The sequence below is a fragment of the Uranotaenia lowii genome, chromosome 2, assembly GCF_029784155.1.
Source record: "Uranotaenia lowii strain MFRU-FL chromosome 2, ASM2978415v1, whole genome shotgun sequence".
Taxonomy (NCBI): domain Eukaryota; kingdom Metazoa; phylum Arthropoda; class Insecta; order Diptera; family Culicidae; genus Uranotaenia; species Uranotaenia lowii.
This window is the reverse complement of record NC_073692.1, coordinates 81005992-81031010: the sequence shown is the minus strand read 5'-3', so window position 1 is coordinate 81031010 and position 25019 is coordinate 81005992. Positions and strand designations below refer to the sequence as shown.

Genomic DNA, 25019 nt, shown 5'->3' with positions numbered 1-25019 from the left:
GATGTTCAAAAATTGTTCAAAACTTCCCGGATTTTACTCGGGTCTATTCAAATTATTTGCTAAATAAAAAAAAAAACAAATATTTCTCTTTGAAAATTTTTAATTATGTGTTCAAAAAAGATTTTTTAAAAATTAAAAAATGTCCTTTTTAAATTAAAAAAAAAATCGTCCTGAATTGCCGGAACATTTAATCGAAAGTATAAAACGCACAAGGCTCAAAATCCTCGTGCTTTCTAACAACTATTCAAAGGATATCTTGATATCAACTTAAACAATATTTTTCTTTCAATAGAACTTTTTTTTTCATTTCAATTTAGTATAATTTGATACTTCTTCATGGGAAGAATCATATTTTACAGTAAAATGAAGAAAATTTTCGTTTTCCTATTTTTTTCGAAAATTTATATCCAACTTTCCGTATTAAACTTAGGAGTAAGAATTTTCTAAAATCTTTTATATATATGAGGTTTGACGTCAATTCTTATTTCCAAAAATTTGAATACCCACTTTGCACCCCAAAAATAATAAATGAGGTTTTGTTTAAGCCCCAGCAAACATGAAATCGTATCAGAAATGAAAAATTGAGTCGTTTACAATGGTGTTGCAATTCCAACTGCATAGTGATAAAATCGCATAAAATGTCGTCTGAAGTCAGTTTAAGGAGGGAGTAGGGTCTAACGGGTTAAAAAAACACCATTTTCACGAATTTTTTTTAGAGCTATCGTCCAAACAAATGTATTCAAATTTTAATAGTTTTTTTTCTGGACCCCAACGATTTAATTTAACTTAAAAAAAATTTTATGAAATTTTTGTGGCTGTTTGAAAAAAAAAACTACGATTTTTCACGACAAAATCCGCCATTTTTTATCTGTAAAATCTCCCAAAGTAAAAAAAGAACATCGTTGGGGTTTGCTATTTTTGTCCACTGACTTTAAAAATGTGCTTTCGAGAAAAACGCGTTTGAAGTTTCTACTTGTAGTATTCATGCAGTATTAGATAAGAGGAGATAAAGGCCTATAATTTCTACAGTTTTGCTTCGATTGACTTGAAAATTTGAAAATTCTTGAGAAAATAAAATAAAAATCGATTTTTTGAAAGTGTTAGACCCTACTCCCCCCTTAAATCGGATATGATGGAAAGTCCGCTATGTTTGTAAATTTTGAAATGAGTTTGCTCCCATGCGGGCTTCAAGAGAGAAAATCATCGTCATGTTCTCTCCAGTGCATGGAGATGGCTAAAAATCAGATGGGAATTGAGTAATATTGACCATTGAGAATCAATGGGATCTGAAAAATATTGTCAATGGCAACGATTTTTAGGCTATGAGATCAAAATCATGAGCACATTGAATTCTTCAGATAAGTACGAATAAGGTATCGAATAGCGCCCAATTGCAGTTTTTGTTGCTGAAGAAAGAAATGAAAACTTTGTATGTATATTGTCTCCACTTTGGTAGGTAAATGCTGTTTTTTCAACTTCCATGTATATGGAACGTAATATCAAAACAGTATAAGAATATATTTAGTTACAAAAATGTTTGCTGGGGCCTTTTTTCTGCCTCACAGTGCAGAAAAATCGGTAATGTTGAAGAAAGATTACTGCATATAACGGGTTCAAATTAAAATAATCCAAAATTCTTAAACATTTTAATTTTTTTTATTTCAAGAAAACCTCTGAATACTTAAATAATGAATATTTTTTTCCGATTTGCACTGAATCTTTTGCAAGTGAAAGAAATTTAAGTTATTTCTGTTTTTACAATTCATTTTCCAGAAGTATTTTTTAAAATTTTTTAACACGCACACCCACTGAAAATTTTTACCTTTGTACCTCGATGCCGGGTAAATCAATTTATTATCCGCGCATTACACGAATACGCCATTCTTGAAGCGTATATGTTTTCCTAGTCGAGAAAGAGCCTCTTGAGTTTTTGAAGTTCCAAAATTTTGCCCACCTAGAAGAACCAGGTGCAGAGAATTCGCTACTCATCAACGTAACGTACCTGATCCGGGGCTTAAACCCGAGTTGTGTCGGAATGCCCTTGGGTCATTCCAGCCAGAATGACATGGGAGCGTTGCGTTATATGAATATGGTTGATACCGGCTCTACTTGTGTTCGGTTTCCTCTCTAATGTCACCAGGTTTATCATTTCTGGGAAAATGACGGGAAAATGGTTCATGCTCCATATTCTCAATGACGACGACGGCTCACGTGGTGCCTGTTATGAGATAAACATGTGACCGATAGCAGCGGCAGAAAAATTGAAAGCACGTTGTCAATATGTCAACTCATTGCTGCTCTGTCGAGGAAATTTCAATCTAAAACTTGTTATCAGATAAGGTGTATGTTTTATATGGACATTTTTCTCTTGAAGCCAGGTAACTTAAATTAATATGTAAGTTTTCGTTAAAGTTGAAAATATTCATTTCGAAATTAAACCTTCTGTTGACAAAAGCTACACAAAAGCTCCAAGGGGTGCTTAAAACCGTCATACTTCACTAGCAGGCACCATAAATTACCAACAATGACGAATCATTTTCCCAATGACACTTTTTCTGTTGCAACCAGCTATAGCTATGCGATGCAGAAAATTTGCATCCATCGTTCCCGTTTTCCTGTCATATTTCGACCTACAATTTCCGTGTCATTATTGTTGACTGGCTGTCATGGGCGAAAAACAACGACGGGTTGAAAACTACACACTGACGATGTGTTTTCTCGCAATGAATGTTGCTGTTGAGAGGTTTTTGTGCTATCTGGATGCATACAATGATAACATCAGAGCATGATGAGTGGGGATTTTCCCAAAAAAAAAAAAAAAAATGAAGGAAACATGTAAACAGGAGAAATTATGGCATCAGATGTCATACTTATTCAAGCCTTCAACAACATTAAACCATGTCGCTTCATTTTTCTGTGTGGTATCATTTCTTAGAACAAATGGGAAAGCTTCTACAGAAACGATCATCATTTTGAAGTCGGAAGACATTAAAAATATCTCAGATGCAAATAATGATAACATTTTCAAGTAAGTGAATTCTAGCTTTTCAAGTCTCCACCTCAAGTCAATCAAAATTCATGATTAGGTTTAAATTCATGAGCCTCCTAATTGTTCCGCAAAAAAACTTATCCCAAATGTTTGATGGCTCTCAAAAGAGGTTACGAGTTCAAGATGGTGGAAATCTCATCAATTTTAAAAAGCACTTCAGCAATGATCACAGGCCATTGGTCTGGATAATGACGTTTCATTAGCCACCACCAAACACCAACAAGAAGAGCAGTTGGGAAAAGTGGAACATTGATAAGAAAGCTATATTTTGCGCGCTGCTCTGTGAATTACTAGATACCGAATTCCATTCGCGTTCTCGAGAATCCATCCCAAGAGTGGTGGTGGCATTTCAAAGCGAGATTTTTAACCAAGAAATGGGGAACGTGGATGCAAAATTTATGAGCTCGGTAACTCTACGATTGGCAGAAACAGCGACGAAGCTTGATACGTGCAGCGTCTTCTCGACGAAATTTACATAATGTTAATTATTTTCAATGATGTAGTTCTGTTGCATTTTCTTGGAAGACAGAGGGAAGTTTCCGTTTTTATGACTTCAATCAGTGAGGAATTTGAAACTGTAATAGATAGTTTGTGTTACACATTTGGATTGAATAATTGTAATTTAGCTCGAATCTGTATGCACAGTACCAATGAAGGTACTAATACAAAGTATTTCTAGCAGTAAATTTAAAACGTATTAAATTGATTACGTTTGAGATCTTAAAGAAATTTCAAAGGTTTTTACACATTTTTCTACAAGATAAATGGCATCATTACACGAATTTGTATTGACGATTTTCGAAATTTACTTCAAAAGAAGTTCAATATATGTTCCAACCGAACTTTATGATTTTTTTTTATGTAACAAAGCTGTCTACAGCTATTATTTTGAAGCATGTTTTTTTGAATATTTTTAACGCCGCAAAATAGGAAGAAAATTACCCATAGAAACTTGCTCATCTTCCATCAAAATATTGTGTATTGAATTAAAAGTATAAAATTATCAGATTTAACAATGTTTTGCGATTCAAAAAAGGAAATTTAGTCGGTTATAGTCATATAGACCCGGATTACTATTTTTGCTGTATCTTCAAAACTATCGAACCGATTTTCATAAATTATAATACTTTGGAATTTTCTACATATTCACTTTCTTTTTATAAAGGAAAAAAAATATTGTAATTTTTCTGGTGCCTGAAAATTGAGCCGAAAGACAAATTGGTAAAAAAAATTGCGTTTTTGAACAGAGATCGTGACCAGCCCGGTTGAAATAATAAAATTTTAATATGTCTGCTGAACTTTGGCTGATTTAAAGATTCATTTAAAATAAAAAAAAAATGGGTTTCCGATGTCATATTTCATAAACAGAAATATAAGAAAAAAGCATCATTAATTTTTATTTTGAAAACCATTGTGTTTATTACTGAGTTCAAAGCTTATGCTTATTTTTAAGGACTTTTTGACTTTGCGGTCGTTTCCTGAAGACCATTAAAATTAAAACGTAAACTTCTAAGAAACGCCTGATAGCAGATGTTTGATTGATTTCAAAATTGTATTTATGAAAATCTATTCTGTAGTTTTGGTTTTATAATCAAAAAAGTAATCCGGATCTCTATGATGGCAAATATGACTAACATGGCTAATTGTCCTTTTTAATCTGGGTGACTCTGGAGAAGAATTGTAGAACTCCTCATTTTAGGAAAAGTCAAAAAATTGCATGTATCTTATTCTAACCGTTCCTGAGCTATCGCTTCGAGAAAGTACGGTTTGTGTCATATAGATCCTACCCAGCTAACATGAAATCGTAATAGAAATGATAATCCAAATCGACTGGTAAGACATTTTCAATAACCATCGTAAACGCGTTGGTAAAATTGAGTGATTTTCTATCATTCATTTACGAAAAGCTTGGCCCAAACAAAGTTTTATCGAATAGCAGTTTATTAAATTTGTAAAAATGTGTCCAAAAAGTTGAGAATTTGCTAAATCGACATTAATGATTTGAGCTATCTTAAAGTGAACTGATTTACGATATATGGGCGGTCCTTCAATTGACACTCTATCCGGCCTCTCCTTTTCTTCGTAAAAAGCAATCCCACCTAAAGAGCTATAGCGTGGAATATATCAAATGTTGAGTTGGCATCGTGGTGAGATATCAGACAGCTATCTCGGAAAACTGGAGTCCAAATCTCAGTTGAGGATTTTTTTTGTTTTACTCAAATTAGTTTAAATCGTTTATTTTGCTTTTTGTGGAGAAATCGAATCATTGGAATCTTCTTTGTAAATGTTTCGCCTCCACTTTAGTAGCTATTTACCATTTTGGTAAGATTAATACAATCTTTTCATATGCTATATTTGTTCGAAAAATTTTGTTGTTCTTGCGATATACATACCTTCTTAAATGAACTTAAGGAATTCCGTTTTTAGATTTTTAAATCTCGCGGTTTTCAACCGATAATTTTGAGACTTGAAATTTAGAAACTGCAATCTGATCTGACCACTATATTCTCACAACTGGTTCGAACATTCTATTTTGAATAAAATAAATGAGTTATGAAAAATTGTAAGTGGCACGCGTTGCTCATTTTTTTCAAGGCTTGTTTTTTTAAATTCATAATACAATTTTTCATTGATTATTTTTGGCTTAAAAGACCTACATTTGAAACCTTACCAGATTCAATAAATAAAATACGCAAGTAACATACATTGGTGGTGTTCATTTGATACGTTAATTTTAATTTTTCCACCTGATTCAAATAATTTAGATAATATGTTATTAGATTTGTTTAATTGGTAACAAATCTAATAACATATTATCTAAATTATTTGAATCAGGTGGAAAAATTAAAATTAACGAATATGTTAACGAATGAATTTTTTTTTTTCATCTTTATTTTAAAAATTTTGAAAAAATCAAATAACAAAGCTTTAAATTTTTTCAGAAAATATTTTGTTGAGCCTAAATCAGTTTAAATGTAGGACATAATAGCCAAAGAAATACGCGTGCTTAAGAGTGTCTTCAAGGAAAGACGCTTTCAAGTCTTCATGACGCTCGTTTTTGCATTAATTTTTCGAAAATTTATGATATTCAAATGATTGAAATATTAAGAAAACGGGAAGGACTGAATTGAGTTTTGAAAAACAAAACTTGAGGTTAGCTTCTGCTCTATAAACACACAATTTAAACTGTTGTCTCACCATTCAGAATTTCCATTTCTGATGTTTAGAAACTGACATGCACACAATTTTTCACGAAAACAGTTTTCAATCCAAATGGACGTAGGGGAGAGGCGGGCTATATGCGCATATTAAGGAAAGCACTCATTTTCTCCCATATTCCAATAGATAGGAGTCTGAAAACTATATGCACATGAGCGGACATCTGTTTTCTATACGTAAGAGTAGTTTTTCTGTTAAAATCTCTTACAGTTTTTGTAAAAATAATTTTATAATAAAAGAAGTCAAAATAGCCGATTTCCGAAACCGGCGGGCTAAATGCGCATATTTATGTTTTAAGCTATATTTCATTTACACTTGGAATATTTTGAAATTATTTAATTGAAAATGGTTCAAACGGATGTTAAGCATACGTCAAGGCTGTAATTTTGGTGAAATTTTTTACATCACTAGTTCTTTTGCATGAAACATAGTTAAGTATGGCATATGGCCATATTTCATGGTAATATTTTGTTCATATTGTATTTTTATCGGATCAGTATGAAGTTCTTCTTTTTTCGCTGTAAGATCGTGATTTGAGTGTAGATTTAATGTTTAAATGATAGAAAGTAAAAAATTTATAAGAATAATCTATTTTTCTTGATATAGGCATTTAACCTGCCTTGATATGGGCATTCAGAACCTGTCTTTTATTCCAATATCTTATCACCTACAACTTTGCCAAAAGCTTCAATTTGTTGAATTTCCAATTTCCAGCTGAATAAGAAAGAAAAACCATTAAAATTTTTGTTCACAGAACCTGTACGTACAATAATTAAACTTCAATATATTATAACAAAACTGACAAAAATCTTGTTTGAATTTTTAAATTTTTTCGACTTAATTAAACAATTTAATTTTTTGATGCCATGTGTTAAAAGCGTATTACCTTGAGGGTACTGCACTGATTATATATGATGAATCTCTAGCCATATCGTCTATCGGCTGTATGCGCGTATTACCCAACATGCGCATTTAGGAACACTTCCCCCTACCCTGGAAGCCCAGGCCAAAAAAAACTCACTAATCAGACCTAGAGTGTCAATTTGACACTCCTGGATTAAAATCGCTCTTATTTCTCAACCGATTTGTATAAAATTTATAGTTTGAGAAACCTCGCAATGTAACTCAACTATGTTTCTCAGACAATTTTCACCTACAAAACCTCAGTGTTCCGTTTTTCTAAGTCTAATAATATTCCGAATAAACAAAAAATAAATAAAATAAAAATTTTGAGTTTCGTATTTTGAAAACGAAGATGCAAAAGCATACCAAAGCCCTTCAACTTTCACATCAATTTTTCAAAGGTTTTCTTCTCTAACTGAAACAATTTAGACAGTTTATTGATTGAAAACCTAGGTTTTTATACAAGCTTTTTACATTTTTGTGTGGATATCATCTAAAAAAAATCAACAAAATATATCCTTGTATAGTTTTCAACTTCAGCTTTTCACGACACAATGTGAATTTTTTTCAAGCATTTCGTTGCTGATCTACAGTCTTTCATTTTTGAATCAAGATTTTTGTAGTTTTTTTTAGATTTAGAGTAACGGAACACTGAAGTTTTTTTTTGATTAATACTGTCTGAGAAACACATTTGAGTTACGTTTCGAGGTTTAGAAAACTAAAAATTTGTAACAAATCAGTTAAGAAACAAGAACAATATAGCGGTTTTAAGTCAGGATTGCCAAATTGATACTCCAGGGACTGTAACGGGAAAAAAATTTCAGGTAAGGATGAGGGTTAAAAAAGTGATCGGTCAATTTTATCTAAAACTTAAACTGGCTGGATAAATTTATTGCTTTAAATTTGTTTTAAACGTTTGTACGCATATACTGTACATTCTGATTTAGATTCTGAGACTATTTAGTGCTATCGTTTTTTTTCGTAATTCGTTGTTTTCTTTCACTCCTAACTACGAAAAATAAAAAGAAAAGAGTGAAGCTCAACATTTTAAGTCGAAGATTTGAGATAGAAAGTTTTTACGCTTCATTAACTATGAACACCACCCTTTAAAATAAAAAATAAGCCTATTTCTGAAGCCTAATAACTTCTCTTCCCTAGCTCTTATCGAAATTCAGTCTTCAAATGAAATATTTGTAATAATCTGGGCTTTAAGAAAAACCGTATTAAAAAAAATTATACCGAAGGGAACCAAAGTTATTGATGGAAAACTGGGTTTTTATGTTTCTCCTGAGCAAAATGTTTCAAAATCCCATACTAAAATCAGGCACGTTGATTTTTCTAAAAACAAATTATTAAAAATGATTGAGAGTTGATGAAAAAACGAAGAAATAAATGAAAAGTAAAAACTTGTAAGAGTACAGCTGATTGGTCTTTCGAACTGATTTAATTACACCACTTTACTTGAAAGATTTTAAAAATACTTGACTTCAATTCATGTTTTTTTGAAGATATAAAATAAAAAGTACGAAAATGTCGAAATGCAGTACCATAACCATAACCATCTTTGTCATTTTTAGGTTTTCAGGGCAAGAAGCTGCAGAGAATTCAGCGTTTTCAAAACCCATAATTGAAAAGTCATCCTGTTAAGAAAACCTTTATTGCTTAACAGATGACTTTAAAAATACCTTTCCGTGCTCATCGTGCCGAATTGTTTAATGCTAAAATTAATCATAAATAAAAAAAATCGGAATGCACATTCCACATCAGCTACCGAAGCTAGAGTTTCAAACTTCAAGCAATTTATTTTAAAAATAGTTACTCCGTATTTTATCAAAGCTTAAATTTCTTAAAAAGCTTGCTAGTCAAAAGTCAAGTCAAAATTTTCAAAATCTTCGAATGAATGTACCTGTCTCAAAATTTAATATGTTTAAGTATTTACTACCAAGAACCAAACATATCCGAATGCAGTAGAATAAAAAAAATGGGTGAGGGAAAAAAGCATTGAAAACTGATGAACCAATATACTTACATGAAGAACAAAAACCGATTTTGAATCACCCGTTCAACCAATGATATTTGAAACATGAACACAAAAATTAAATTTTAGAACTTTCAACAGATAACATTAGGTTGCCAGAATTTTTTTTATTGAAAAATTGCCATAGTCAATCCGGGCAATATTCGGGCAAATTTTGTCAAAACCGAGAAATAACTCCAAAAAAAATATTAAAGACAAAAAAACCTCGTAATTTTTTTTTTCATCGAACCTTTGTAGCAAATTTTAAATTGTGTTTAAGGTTTCCAAAAACCTTTCATGACTATTTTTATGAAAATGGCTCAAAAGTTTCGTTTTAAAACGCAGCAAGAATAGTACACAATTTGTTTTTTTTTGTTAGATTTAACATATAAAGAGAATAATTCCGACAAAATCCAAGCTTTTTTCAAAAAAAATCCAGGCAACCGGACCGGACCGGACCGGACAAATTTTGTTTTAAATATTCTAGCAAACCCAAGGAATATTCAAAGAAGGTAGTGTCGAGAGCCATATTGGATTTTTTGTGACGTCTTAAAAACGAATGTATCGAAAATGTATATGTGAATGGCAGAAATTTCAAAGAAAAACACGTTTTAGAACGAAAATGAATTCCAATTTCATTTTGATTGTGTTTTAAGGCCTTTATTGCACTATTTTATGAATTTTTTTGGTCCTTTGAAGATTGCATTATGTATTTTTCTTATTTTATTAATGAATGCAATGTTATCTTGAAGCTAAAGCGTGCAAAAATGAAAAAAAAATCAGCTTTAAAAGGGTCTAGCTAGTAGTTATTGAGTGTTCATGATTTTTATCCAACCGGTTTACTATAATCAATTCTTATGTTGGACAATTAACATCAATTAATGATTGTTATTAAAATGCCAATAAATGATTGTGGTTTTGTTCAAAAATTTGTGTTTTGATTATTTTACAGTAATAAGGATCTTAAACTGCATTGACTTGAACATTTTCATGGAAGATTATGAACTCATTTAAAAGTTTTGCAAATTTGAGTGAGAAAAATCCACAATTTTTTCAAACTTCGATGGTTTTTTTTTTGTATAAAAATTACTCGAAAATCCACGTTTTTTGTAACGATCTTGAAGAGCAAAAATGCTTCTAGAATTAAAAGTTTGAAAAGTGGAAAATTTTTCGCAAATTCTTCGAATTATCAACGAAAAAGGCAAATTTCCTAGTAATTTTTTGAGATTGTGACGGTGCCGTCTGTACCAATAATTGAGCAGGGGTGCCTTGGCACTACCTTCTTTAAATGTTTCTTGAGGCAAACCCGGATAAAACCGGGCAAACTGGCAACCTTAAAATAACACTGACATCGCTCGAAAATGCCTTCATAATGTATTTGTTATTAGAGATTTCATTCATTTAACAACTCTGTTTAAAACTGCAAAATTATTTTACTTATGTTTTAAAAGTTTCAAAGCTTTATGATTTAAGACTGCAAATTTAATCAAAATACCTGTATTCTACTGAATAGAAAAAATATCCAAAACTAAAACTAGTTTAACTATTTTCTCAAAATCCAAAATTATTCACGGTTTTCGAGAAAGTTTATCATTGATTTAAAACATTTATTTAAAAACTTTTGCTATGTCCTAGAGATTTGCCAAAAAAGATCAACAAAATTTCGAGGAATTTTCGCCTATTTTCTAAAAATATCTCGGAAACAAGAGGTTATATGTAAGGTTGCCAGATTGCCCGGTTTTATCCGGGTTTGCCCGGATATTTAATATACAATTTTGAAAAAGTTCGGTCCGGCCCGGTTGCCCGGATTTCATCGGAAAAGCTTGGATTTCGCCCGGGTTTATTCTCATTTTCATTCACAAATCACTAAATCACACTTTAAAAAACAAATTGTGTTATAATTTTTTTTTATTTATGCGTCCAAATCGAAAATTTCTGAGCAAGTTTTATAAAAATAATCATGAAAGATTTATAGAAAACTTGAACCACAATTTAAAATCTGTTGATAAATGTTGGCGAAAAATATTTGTTTCAACTTTTTTTTCCTTGATTTTTTATGAGTAAATTTTAGGTTTTGAGCAAATTTTCCCGGATATTGCCAGGATTTTGGCCGACCATTTTGAAATCAAATGCTCAGATTTTGCCAGGTTTTGAGATAAAAATAGCCCGGTTTGTCCGGTCCGGATACGTGCTGAAAAAATTCTGGCAACCTTAGTTATATGACAATTGCCTCCAAATTAGTCAAAACAAGCTCTTGAATTCTCTGCACCTCGAATAAATGTGAATTTTGATGATTTGTGTCATTAACTTTTTTGAAGACTGTAACTGACTTTTTGAAGTAAAAAAGGTTGATTAATTTCTTTTCTTGTTCAGTAAAATACGGGAAATTCGAAGAAATTCAAAACTTAAAGGAGGTTTGAACGTTTAACAATCTTCAACAAAGTTTTAAAATTTTGACTATAAATAATTGAGGACCACGAAAAAATCTACGCTAGGAAACACCGAAACTCGGAATTCCATATCTCAAAACTCCCTGGGTCAAATTTTAAAATTTAGTATCTTGAAATTACCGGAAGTATTGTTTTCAGTTTGTAGAAGAGCGTTTCATTATTAAATTTAGAACATTTGGATGAGGCTTTTAAAAGTAGCCCATTTGTGACAAGCGTAAAAACTAGAATTCTTTTATTTGGTCCGGCAATATTTAAAAGACCCGCAAACATACGTCAGTATAAGTAAGAAATAATTATAACATTTTCTATTGATTTTTTTTATATTTCCTAAGCTTCTAACCTCTTAACCTATAATATCTACACAAAATCTGAAACTTTGATTGAAAAATGAGTTAAAATGGTGTATTGTTAGTTTTTGTTTTTCAAGTAACTTTTTTAGCTGATCAGTTATCTATTGAAAACTAAAACTTGAAGTGATAGAAAATAGGCAAAAAATTAGAAATCAGACGCTTAATTCATCCAAAATTTCAATCAAATGCTACAAAAAATGCTGTTTCATGGACAGCATGGAGCATAAGCTGAATATGGCAGAGTGATTCTAGGTTTTTTTTAAACCACTCTGTTAATGGTATCACAACTTGAGCTCCTACGATTTAAAAACGCTTTACTACAAGAAGAGTTTCTTTTTTAACTTCTTTCCTTGCTATAAAATCCAATCGAAAAGAAAACATCATAGAAAATGCATCGAACACGCGTCGTCGACTACCTGCTGTCAAGTTGCATCGGGTGGAATATTTGATTCGATTCCTATTCCGATTCCGATTCCGATGATGATGGTTTTGGTGATGGGATATGCATGTTTGAACAGCTATCGAGCTGCATTCGAATAAGTTCCATGTCGCTGCCTTTTCACGATTGGCATCATCACTCCTATTCCTATGGCGGTACTTTAGGGGGTACAATATCCACATGGTACCCACTTTCCAGAATGTGATTGAATTTCGATTTATTTTTGCTTGCACTCGGTTTGAGAGATTTGTGTTGAACAGGGTAATTCTCCGGGGTAATTAAATAGAAATATGATTTTAAGTGGAGTTGTGGTTAAATGTTTGTTGGAATGTTTTAGTGGTAGAAGACGACCCCGTGGTGCGTTTGAAGCGATATGGAACATACTTGTATATGTTTTATGATTATGGATTCTGTTTGTTTCAACAACTGAATTTCTCAACAGTTGTCCGATCGTACGATTTCGATCAACAATTGGACCAATGGTTTCCACAATGACGTCAGCATCTCGCAATTTTCCGACCGCTTGGCAAAAATCATCCACACCATTTACGATATACCTAGTAGTTTCCGATAGCCGAACAAAACAGTCAACGGTAGCACACCCAGAAAGGGGGGATGACTGAGGTGGCGCCGCCTGCCGTTCAGCTCACGAAAACACGGAAACAGACAAACGGGCGGCAAAAAATTGCACCCACCAAGTCGCCACATTGGCTGGTAGCTATGGCGACCCGATTTCGAAAACAAAGTTCTTTGCTCTTGCCTCGCCTGCTTGGACTTTGGGGGGATACATCTATTTGAGGGTTCCTCAGTAGCTCGGGGAAGTGAAAATGGGAGAAAGTTTCCCAGGAACGGGAAACGGGAGGGATAATAAACAGTCGGTTATTGTGTAACGTTCTAGGGGGTAATCGTTTCGCGGAAAATTTTGCAGCCCCTGTCGTAGGCTTTTAGCTGTTAAACCAGTTATGATGATTTTTATTTAATAGTTATGCAGTTTATGGATATTAGTTACAAGTTGAAACATGCGTTCATATTGATTTGAAATTTTAAATTTTCAAATACGTATTCAGTTTGAGTTGATTCACGCGAAATGTTTTTGTTAGCAAGTAATCTAGTCAGACATCAAAAGCTCGTCAAAAATCGATAAGCAATCCATCAAAAGCCAGTAACCCGAATAGTGTGTCATCCGAAATGCGTCGATCCGACAAACGGAGTACAAAAAAAAAAACAATACTAAATTACCTCTAACAGCCACAGGCTACAGCATTATCCAAACGTTTCATCTGCTCTTTCGCTAATGAAATTCTCATTTCCTTCCCATTTCCCTTTTTCTCCTCCAGAGCCATGCCAGTGGACCCAATGGACGACATCGAGCTTCGCTCCGTTCAGCTGCAGTACCCCAATCAGCGGGGTTCGATCGTGGGCCAGTGTGACCTGCGGCGAGTTCCCACCGACAAGGGCGACATCCTGGTTGCGGTCCAGGGCGATACAACGAAACCGGCCATCGTGACGTACCACGATCTGGGACTGAACTGTGAGTACAGAAACAAGCAATTGGTTAATTGATTTGTGAAATGTATGTGTTGGGCATCGTTTTTTAACGAATGCCGTATCTAATCTTAAGTTTGATTTTGTAATGATTCATGACTGCAAAATAAATTTAACTTGTACTCTCCCTGAATTGCGGCTAAAACAAACTTTCCTCCAGTATGTATTAATTTATTAAGTTTGGGAGAGCGTTAAGGATAAAGTAAACCATTCAATAATAAGTTACCTTAACTTTAGAAATCTACGGTGGTTGCAAGAATTTATAATCTATTTATTTTTCCTGCAGAGGTTTTCAAGACCAACAATAAAGCACAATAACTTAAAAACACTCTGAACCGGAAGTAAGTAGGCACTCGTATCTTCACTCCAAGCTTTATGTTTTCTCTTTTGATGACTTACCAAACTCTGATTAAGAGTGTTTTCTAGTTTCTCTAAGCTATCTTTTGAACAACCGGCTTCGAAATGCGAAATTATTCGTGGTTTTCGTAAAAGTTGGTCATTGATTTGATTTATTTTTTGGGGGGCTCGGATAATCCACCAGAGGCCGTCAGGCCGAAAGATTTAAGGCCAAGGTCGCTAAAACGAATAGGTTTACAGGCCTAATAAGACAAGAGGCCAAAGGTTATTGACCAGAATATTTTATGGCTGAATGGATGTAAGGCCGAATGTTTATCAGGCCGAATATTCATCAGGCCGAATGGTCGCTAGGCCCAATCGATGTTATGCCGAACGGTCATTAGGCCGAATGGTCGTTCAGCCGAATGTTCGCTAGGATGAATGGATTTTGGGCCAATAAGCTTGTCTGCATGTTAGGCCGAATGGCAATGAGGCCAATATAGATGCTAGTCCAAATGGTCGTTATGCTAAAAAGTCGTTAGGCCAAATGGATGTTAGGTCGAATGGTTGTAAGGTAGAATGAATACCATGCTGAAAGAAAATTAAGCCTAGTGGATGTTAGGCCGAATGGTCACTAGGCCAAATATAGCGCTATAATGCGAATGAATATTAGGCCGAATGGATGAATGGATAATGGATTTTAGGCCGGATAAATATTTGGCCGAATGGATGCTAAGCTAAATGGTCGTTAGGCCGAACGGTCATTATGTCGAGTGTTTGTTGGGCCTAACGTACATCAGGTCGAATGGATGTTAGGCCAAACGGTCGCTCTTCGAAATTTGGCCGAGTGAGCGTGAGCTCCAGATTACAGCAATCTATATGTCATGTGAATCTAACGAAGAAGAACGTCATCGGTTATGTGGAGCGAACTCGACGGAACGACTGGTTCGACGAGGAGTGTAGGAGGGTGATGGACGAAGAGAATGCCGCGCGGGCGGCAGTAGTGCAAAGAGGCACCCGTCAAAATGTGTAAAATCACCAACCATCCCAACAATCCCAACAATCCCAAGAAAAGTTCTATCAGAAACTTAACGCATCCCGCAAAGGCTTCGTGCCGCAAGCCGAAATGTGCCGGGATAAGGACGGGGGCGTCCTGACGGACTATCGTGAGGTGATCAAAAGGTGGAAGCAGCACTTCGATGAACACCTGAACGGCGCACATGCAGGAGATCAAGACGGTGGGGGAAGGTACATCGCCGGCGTAGCCAACGACGTAGAGGAGCTACTCCCAACGATGAGTAAAGTTAAGGAATCTAACTATTCGCCAGATGAATAGAAACAAGTCGGCTGGGAAGGATGGCATCGCAGCTGAACTCATCAAAATGGGCCCGGACAAGTTGGCCGATTGCCTACACCGGTTGATGGTCCGGATCTGGGACATAGAACAGCTACCGGAGGAGTGGAAGGAGGGAATAATATGCCCCATAGGCGACAAATTGGATTGTAAGAACTACCGAGCGATCACTGTCCTCAATGCCGCCTACAAAGTGCTGTCCCGAATCCTACTCCGCCGCCTAACGCCACAAGCAAACAGATTCGTTGGAAGTCAACAGGCCGGCTTCATGGAGGGACGGTCTACGACGGACCAGATATTCACATTACGCAAATCCTCCAAAAATGCCGGGAACACCAAGTCCCTACGCACCATTTATTCATCGACTTCAAAGCCGCATACGACATGATCGACCGTAACGAGCTATGGAAAATCATGGGGGAGAACGGCTTTTCCGGGAAGCTGATTAGACTGATCAAGGCGACGATGGATGGAACGCAGTGCTGTGTGCGGATTTCGGGTGAATTGTCGAGTTCATTCGAATCGCGCAGGGGGCTTCGACAAGGTGATGGTCTATCCTGCATGATGTTCAACGTGGCGCTAAAAGGTGTTATTCGACGAGCGGTAGGCGAAATGCGGGGCACGATTTTCAACAGATCCAGTCAACTTATCTGCTTTGCCGATGACATTGATATAGTCGGCAGATCATCTGCGGCGGTCGAAGACATCTACCGCAAACTGAAACGCGAAGCAGGAAGGATTGGGTTGATGATTAATACGTCCAAGACGAAGTACATGCTGGCCTGCGGATTCGAGACCAACCGAACCCGCTTGTCCAGTAATAACAAGGTCACGATCGACAACGACGAGCTGGAGATAGTCGAAGACTTTGTCTATCTCGGCTCACTGGTGACCGCAGACAATGACACCAGCCGTGAGATCCGGCGGCGAATTATCAGCGGAAGTCGTGCCTTCTATGAACTCCACAAGCAACTGCGGTCGAGCAGACTTAGCCCTCGCACGAAGTGTAACCTGTATATGACGCTCATTAGACCGGTTGTTCTCTACTGGCACGAGACATGGATATTGCTCGAGGAGGACCTGCGTACACTCGGAGTATTCGAGCGACGAGTGTTAAGAACCATCTTTGGCGGCGTACAGGAGAACGGAGTGTGGAGGCGAAGGATGAACTACGAGCTTGCGCGACTCTACGGCGAACCCAGTATCCAGAAGGTGGTGAAAGCTGGCCGGATACGCTGGGCGGGACATGTTGCGAGAATGCCGGACGACTGTCCTGCAAAACAGGTGTTCGCCACGAATCCGGTAGGAACAAGACGAGCGGGGGCGCAACGAGCAAGGTGGTTAGACCAAGTGGAGCGTGATCTGGCGAACGTGGGGTGCCCGAGAAATTGGAGAACGGTTGCCATGGACCGAGTGAATTTTAGGAATTATGTTCGTCATGTTATGTCGTGAGACGGAATACTACGTAAATAAAAATAAAATAATGTGTATCTAACCAATCAACCTTTAACTGGGGGTTAGGATGCTTGCCTTGAATGAGATAGCATTCTACCTTACCACCATTCGAGCTAACGACCAGTCGGCCTAGCGACCATTCGCTATTCGGCCTAACGACTATTCTTCCTCGAACCATTCGACCGAACATCCATTCGGCATAACGACCATTCGGTCTGACATTCAGGCAAGCATTAAAAATGTGTTATCGCCCTAGCAACCATTCAGACTTAAAAGTTAGTTGTTCTGATGACCATTTGGTCTATTGACCTAACATTCAGGCAAACGTTAAAGATATCTTATCGATCAGGCAACCATTTACTCTAACGATTATTCGGCTTAACAACCATTCGGCCTGATGAACATTCGGCCTTACAACTATTCGGCCTAGCATCCATCAAGGTTGCCAAAAAAAAATTTAATTTTTGAGAAAAAAAATCTGACTTTTTGTGATTTTACTCAAAAGTTCTGTGACGATTTTCTGTGATGCTATTTCCTTTTATTTCATTAAAAGTTCATAAATTGGGTGTTTTTATAATTAAGTTGGGTAAAATCAATTAAAATTACCCATTTTATCATATTTCTAATTCAAAACAAAAAATCTAAACTATGTATTGGCCAAAAAAAGTATAATTTTGGAATTCAATTCAAAATTAAAAAATTCTGTGCAATCTGTGATTTTTTCTAAATAGCTGAATATTTCCTCAAAATTCACCGAAATTAAAGATTTTTATGTGATTTCGGCAACCTTGGTCGCTTGAAATTAGGACAAATTTGCATGTTTTGCCGATCCTTCCGTGTTCATACATTCCGGGCAATATGGCTAGCTTGAGATTCCTAGAGTTTATTGAGCACGTATCCGAGCCGGAAAAATTAGTGTTATTTTATCCAAGAATCCATGAATGAACAAAAATCAAGAAAAAAAAATTAAAAATAATTGGTTCATCAAAACTTCTCAGCTGCAGGCTGCAGCTCTTCAGAATATAAATCGTGGAATACCAAGAAACCATTCATGATTATTTTTATAAAAATATTTAGTAATCAAAATCTCCATAGAACGCATGCACGGTCCTATGGGGGGGGTGATCGGGGTGATCACCCCCCCCCCCCCCAAGCGGCAAAAAACCGTTATAAAATACCCGAAAAAGCTCGAATGTTTATAAAAAGTTGGAACTTTTCTTAGTTGATGTGTTTTTAAATTTTCAAAATTTTCCACTCCGTGGGGGTGTTTATTCAACAAGATTTTAATTTATCACTTGAAAGGCTGAATATTGGGAAAAGTCGGTCCACCAAACTCAAGTAGCTGTAACTTGTGATTCCCTGGACTGAATTATACCAAATAACTTTTGTTGATAAGTAACTCAACAAAAGTATGTTGTTGAGAGTTGATTTTGAATGTGCTTTTAATGAAATGTAGGGACAACTTTTTTAAAATTGTCACTAATTTCCTTCATATGCCTAAATTAACACGAGCAAATCGTAATAAATTTTATATTTGCTTCGAATTCGGAGCTTCTAAATTCTTGATTTTGTTTTGAATTTTAATGAAATAACAAATTTGAAAAAGTCATATAGGGGGGTGAATATGGTTATGACACTGAAATAATGGAAATATTTGTTCTGTTGTCATCATACATTTATTGCCTTCAATATACAATTTCTTTTTTATTTGCTCAGATTTAAAGAAAACAATAGAAAAAAATCATTAAACAATAAACGTACGGATTCATGTGATTGTCAATTTTCTTTATTTTTAGAAATTTCTACCATGTTTAATGGATTAACAGATCTTGGTCGTTCTAAGAAGTAAAAAAAAAACCTATGGCCTTCAAGTGTTAAATTACCTTTATTGTAAGAAATTTGAATTTAAGTCAAATTATCCATCGGAGTGATCAGTTTTCCAGTAGGGGTTTAAGAAACGACCATCTAACTTTCTAATCTTTCTTTTTGTCTTTTAGTCACCAATATTTAAAATTCAGCTACATGCTCGTTTAACTGCTTTGAACGGTCGTTTGTTTTTCCGCGACCGCGTTTTTCTTCTGTGGTCTATAAATTAAAGTTTTGTTTTCCATTATGAGGATTTTTTTCGAAGTTAGTCATTGTAGTGATTAATTTACTTAAACATAACGAAAATTCTTGATGTTGGTGTAGATAGATTTTCGGGAAAACCGGTAACAGAATTCGAGTTCAATCCGTGCATTTTTGTCGATTTGTGGAGTGAAGAAGATGTCTATTTAGATCCGGAAGGATTTTTTTATCGATTTGAATTAAAAATTCAAAGAAAGTTATTTTGAATCAGTGATGAAGGTGGAGAAACTTTAGTGATTTTTTTAAAGTTTATTATCTTTCTGGCAAGGGAGATTATTTCCGGGTACATTAGAAAAATAAGAGTGTCAGCGTCGAAGCTTTTTCCTGTAGATTGCTTGGATTTCTTCAAGGCGAAAGGAATAAAGTCAGCTAAGTACCACTTGAACATTGATCGTTTTAAATTTCATTATATTTAATAATAAAATAGCTTAACTCTATTATTGGGGACTAGTGGGGGGTTGGACAGGGCATCAAACGAGCGGAAAACTGATATACAATGGATTGTGGGTTCAAGCCAGCCGGAGTATCTCGGCAAATTTGGAATCTGGAATAGGTTTCTTAGGGACCTTTCCAGGTATCTTTATTTGTTTCGAACAGTTTGAAGTGAGTAATATGAGTCAAACCTGTCCCAAGCCAGTGGTAACGGACCCCTTGGTTGTGCTGCAATTATTGTTTTTGAGTTAAGCATGAACAATATTTGAATGTGTGATCGAGACTTCCCGTACCGCCTCGGGTCGAAAGACCTATCAGCCACTGGTGGGTTCAACTACATACATACATACATACATACATACATAGTCACCAATATTTAAAATTCAATCGTAATAAACAACAAGTATTGATGCCGCATTAAATTCATTTTTGATGAAGTTTTGAACAGCGAAAAGCTTACCATTTGTTTTTTTTTGTATTTCAAAATATTTAAAAAAAAAATTATCAATTCAGAATCAGGAAAAATCATTCTAATAAAACTTCACTTAAAGAATAAAAAGCTAATACATATCTGAAATTAAAATACAAATTTGAATTTAAAATTAAGTATTTTTCTTTTGTTTACAGCTGGTTTATTGAGAATTTTTAAACTTTATAAGGTCATATCAGATGTCTAATGTTAACCTCATTTTAAAATCTAAAGTATAGTGCTACTTTCACTAGTGTTTAATACAAGGAATTCTAGACTTATTGCAAAATAAGAATTCAGATTCTGAATCACAGTAAAGATTCTCTTTGGCGATTTTTTCCACCCTCAATTTTCCACCATTGAAGTATGAATTATAAACTAAAAATGATTAACCTACATTATGAAATTAAAAAACAAAAACTTAAATTTCAGATCTGATTTTATTCAATTCTGTTTGAAATGTTTCACATCAAACATTCATATTATGGATGACCATGAAAAAAATTCAAGTACTGCCAAACAGAAATCGAATATAAAATATTCGTAATAAAAGTTTAAATTTTAAAAAATTTTCTCAAGAGATTTCAGCAACAATAAATCGAAAAAAAAAAAAGATCACGTGTTATCACTCACGTGCGTTCTCTATGAGTTTTTAGAGCCAAAAAGAAACAAAAATGTATTTATAAAATCTGTTTAAATATGAAGGAATTGGTTTTGGCGATAGAGATTCAAAATCATCTCCAGAACCCAAAATCTGCATTCAAAACTATAACGCAAGGAAACAAATCCCATATTTTCCGAAGTACAAAGAACTTGAAAACTGATTTTGACATATTTAGGAGCACAAAATGCAAATTTGTATTTTTAATCAGCTCTTGATTCCGGTATAAATTTTGAAAATACAAGGTTCATTGAAAAAAATTTGCACTTTTTAGCAAAAGTGTAAAATATCAAAAAGATTTAGAAAAAAAGATTTTAACATAATGATTAATTTTAATGAAGACTGTGAGTAATTTACCATGAGAAAAAATAATAGATGTAAGTATCTGTTCCCATTTTGTAAAATAAGATAATTATCTAGACGAAATATGTATTATTTTTTTCGGATATTTGTTACTTTTTGGCATTCTTCCCTCTAATCTGTATTGTTGAATGAATAATGGATAATGAAAAGATTTTAAATATTTGTTGTTGTTCATTTAGGTCTACTGCTATATTTTAAAATTAATGAATGCCAGAGATTAAGAAGGGGGAAAAAAAATCTGACAAAAAAATCGAGTTTGAGACGTTAAAATCTTCCAAATTCAGTTTGCATGCGCTTAATTTTTCCCTTGTCGATTAAAACTATCCCCTTATCATTCCACTATTTTTTCGGCAACAAGGCAATCTATCATGCTAAACAGTCAGAAGATCTTTTAGTGCTTTCAGCTTATCTACACAATAATATTGAAATTTTAACACTAAACGTACCGGAGGCGGTCAAATGACGTTTTTTGAACTTTGAATGATGATTACACCTTATATAATTTTATTTTCGCAAATTTAACGACAGGACTATTATTATTTTCAAAATGCAAGTATTTTTGCGTTTTTTAAATTTTTCTAAGTGTTGTGGTTTTCGAATAACGCATGTGGTATACCTAAGGTTGCCAGAATTTTTTCCACTCCCATCCGGGCCTAGCAATACCGGGCATTTTTTCAAAAAAACCTGGCAAAATCCGGGCATGGATTTCAATTTTTCAAATCCAAAAACCGGGCAATAACCGGGCAAAATTTAGGTGTTATTATGTATAACAGCAAAGGAAAAATGCAAAAAAAAATTAAATTAATATTTTATTAATGTAATTGCAGACTTCCAAAAACTTTTTGGAACACTTAAATATTTAAAGGTTTATAAAAGTAAATCAGCGAAATTATTTGAAACAACCGTTGAAAATGTCCATACCGTTAATCGATTTTGCTGAAACTTACTCAAAAACTTTGATTTTTTTTTGGTTTTTTTGTGAAAATTGTGAAAAAATCCGGGCAATATCCGGACTTTTTTCACGATATCCGGGCAACCGGGCCGGACCGGACTTTCTCGAAATTTTGCATCAAATATCCGGGCAAACCCGGATAAAACCGGGCAATCTGGCAAGCTTAGGTATACCTATTCATACCGCGAGCGGTCAAATGACGGTTTTCACTGTTTTCGCTAAAACTTTCTTGTTTCTCAACCGATTTCTTTAAAATTCATAGTTTTGAAAAGCCTATAACGTGACTCAAATATGTTTCTCAGACAATTTTCAGCTACAATCAATAATTTTAAAGTTATGTTAAGTCCAAGAAATATTTTATGAAAAAACATGCTTCAGGAAAATTGCTATAAATCAGTTATTTAGTGCTCGAAAAAAATTTCATTTAGTGCCTGAGAAAGCTGAAGTTAGAGGCTATATGTTGCACATACCGAAATTTTTATCAAATTTTTTTTAAGATCATGCCCACAAAAAATGTAAAAAAGATGTGTAAAACCCGTATTTTTCAATCAATCAACCGTCAAAGCTGTTCCTTTTACAGTAGAGAAAATTTAAAAAGTGAATTGGAAAGGGGACGTAGTTTGTCACATATTGGCATCTTTAGATTTTGTAAAATACGAAATACATAATTTATGACGAATTTTCAAAGGTAGCTGTTTTTCGTTCTTTTTATCAATTTGGATTTTCTGAGAAAATTCCTACACCTAAGCTCAGCTTTGCACTGGATTTTGAGTATGTTATCGTAAGTTTTAGGCGATAAAACTATATGCAAATGAAAGCTTATTTCATACCGGTTCTAGTGGTGTAACTGCATTGGCGGTACAATGCTTAGCAAAAATATGATAAATAAAACAGTGAAGTAGTTTCTGAATTTTGAGAAGTCAGCACATATTCTTGCTTGGCAGACGGGTGGTAATATCTCAAAGCTATTTTACACACGAAGACGGGTGAAAGGAAACGAAAAAACAAACGAGCATTCGCTCAAATTTTCTGGTTTTACTTTCAGAAATATATTTATTATATTTTTGTCAAGCATCGCACCGCCAATGTAGTTACGTCACTAGAACCGGTATGAAATTTTCTTTCTTTTGCATATAATGTTTTTGCCTAAACCTTACGATAACATACTCAAAATCCAGTGCAAAGCAGAATTTAGGTGTATTAATTGTATAAAAAATCCGAAATGATGAAATGTTTGAAATACAGCTACCTATGAAAATTCGTCATAAATTACGTATTTCATATTTTACTAAATCTAAAGATGCCAAAATGTGACAAATTACGTCAACTTTCCAATTCATTTTTTGAAATTTTTGTACTGTAACAGGAACAGCTTTGGCGGTTAATTGATTGAAAAGTACGGGTTTTACACAACTTTTTTACATTTTTTGTGGGCATGATCTTAAAAAAAATTTGATAAAAATTTCCGTATGTGCAACATATAGTTTCTAACTTCAGCTTTCTCATGCACTAAGTGAAATTTTTTTCGAGCACTGATGAACAGATTTATAGCAATTTTCCTGAAGCATGTTATTTCATAAAAAATTTCTTGGACTTAACATAACTTTAAAATTTTTGATTGTAGCTGAAAACTGTCTGAAAAACATATTTGAGTCACATCATAGGCTTTTCAAAACTATGAATTTTAAAGAAATCGGTTGAGAAACAAGAAAGTTTTAGCGAAAACAGTGAAAACCGTCATTTGACCGCTCGCGGTATGAATAGGTATATACAAAGTGTCGGTATGTTTAGTGTTAAATTAAAATTTAGCTTAAGGTTTGATATTCTGAATTCGAAAGCTTGGCCATTTCAATTGCAAATAATTGAGACTCTTCACTAAATAAAATAGTATAACATTCGGAATAAACCCTTCGTTTCATCATTTTTTTTATAGCAGAAAATTATTATCAAATGAAGAATTATGTGAAGGTATGTACCTACATGAACAATTAAAAAGATTAATCACTTTTTTTTATAATGTGTTTTCATAATCGGTTTATTCTACTAAATTTATATTGAAAGTGTTTATTTTATATATTGTGTTTCCAAATTTGAAAATAATAATACTAAATTTCCAAATCACGATTCAGTAAAATACCCCAATTAAAAATTTAATGTCCGTTAGTCATGCTTGTTAATTAGTTTTTCGGCCTTATTGACGAAAAATAAAATACTTCCGAAAAATTATAAAATATGAAAGCGCCAATATTTAGAAGCTCAGGAAAAAAAATGAAGATAGCTTGAATGTTTTTTCCTACATTTTCATCTCTCAACAACGTGTGTATTATTTTCATTGAAAAAATTACATTCATAACGAGAAAATCTTTACAGAGCTCTTGAAGTGACAATTTTCAAACACCAGATATACTTACAAATAAAAAAAAATAGCAACATATTTTCGCGGTGGATATTATAGATTTGCTGGTTGTTAAATAAAAGGATGTGTAAGTTGTGTAGACGAATATTGAAATGAGTAAATTGATAAAGATTTCATTATTCATCTCTTGTTTCATACTTTTTTAAATACATGTTGTTCAGTGAAATTCATGAGGGAAAAAGGAGCATTGCGCCGCTTAGACTGTAGACTCATTTGCAACCATAACAACCCACCCCCCCCCTCCCCAATCCCTCCCCGCTCCTTCCGCTCACTCAAATAATTGTTTTTTCACTAGATATTAACGTTCCTTTATATTGACTGATTTTTGAAAATAGGAAAATCACCCCCCCCCAAGAGCCAGCGCTAGGACCGCGCCTGATAGAACGGTAACTTAAAAGCTTACTCAGCCCTGATTTGAAGCTGTATAGCATTCTACTAAGCCTAAAATTTAAGTTCTTATCGATACCCAAGCAACCAAAAGT

At 34.3% G+C, this 25019-nt stretch overlaps 1 protein-coding gene across 11 annotated transcripts in view; it reads left to right on the top strand.

The window, feature by feature from the left end:
• LOC129748107 (protein NDRG3) overlaps positions 1-25019 on the top strand; it is a 214119-nt gene that overhangs the window by 144480 nt on the left and 44620 nt on the right. For all 11 annotated transcript variants that reach the window (XM_055742592.1, XM_055742595.1, XM_055742584.1 and 8 more), the window contains one exon: positions 13765-13958. In XM_055742592.1, the coding sequence (XP_055598567.1) occupies positions 13765-13958 (194 nt within the window). The remainder of the gene's footprint in view (positions 1-13764; positions 13959-25019) is intronic.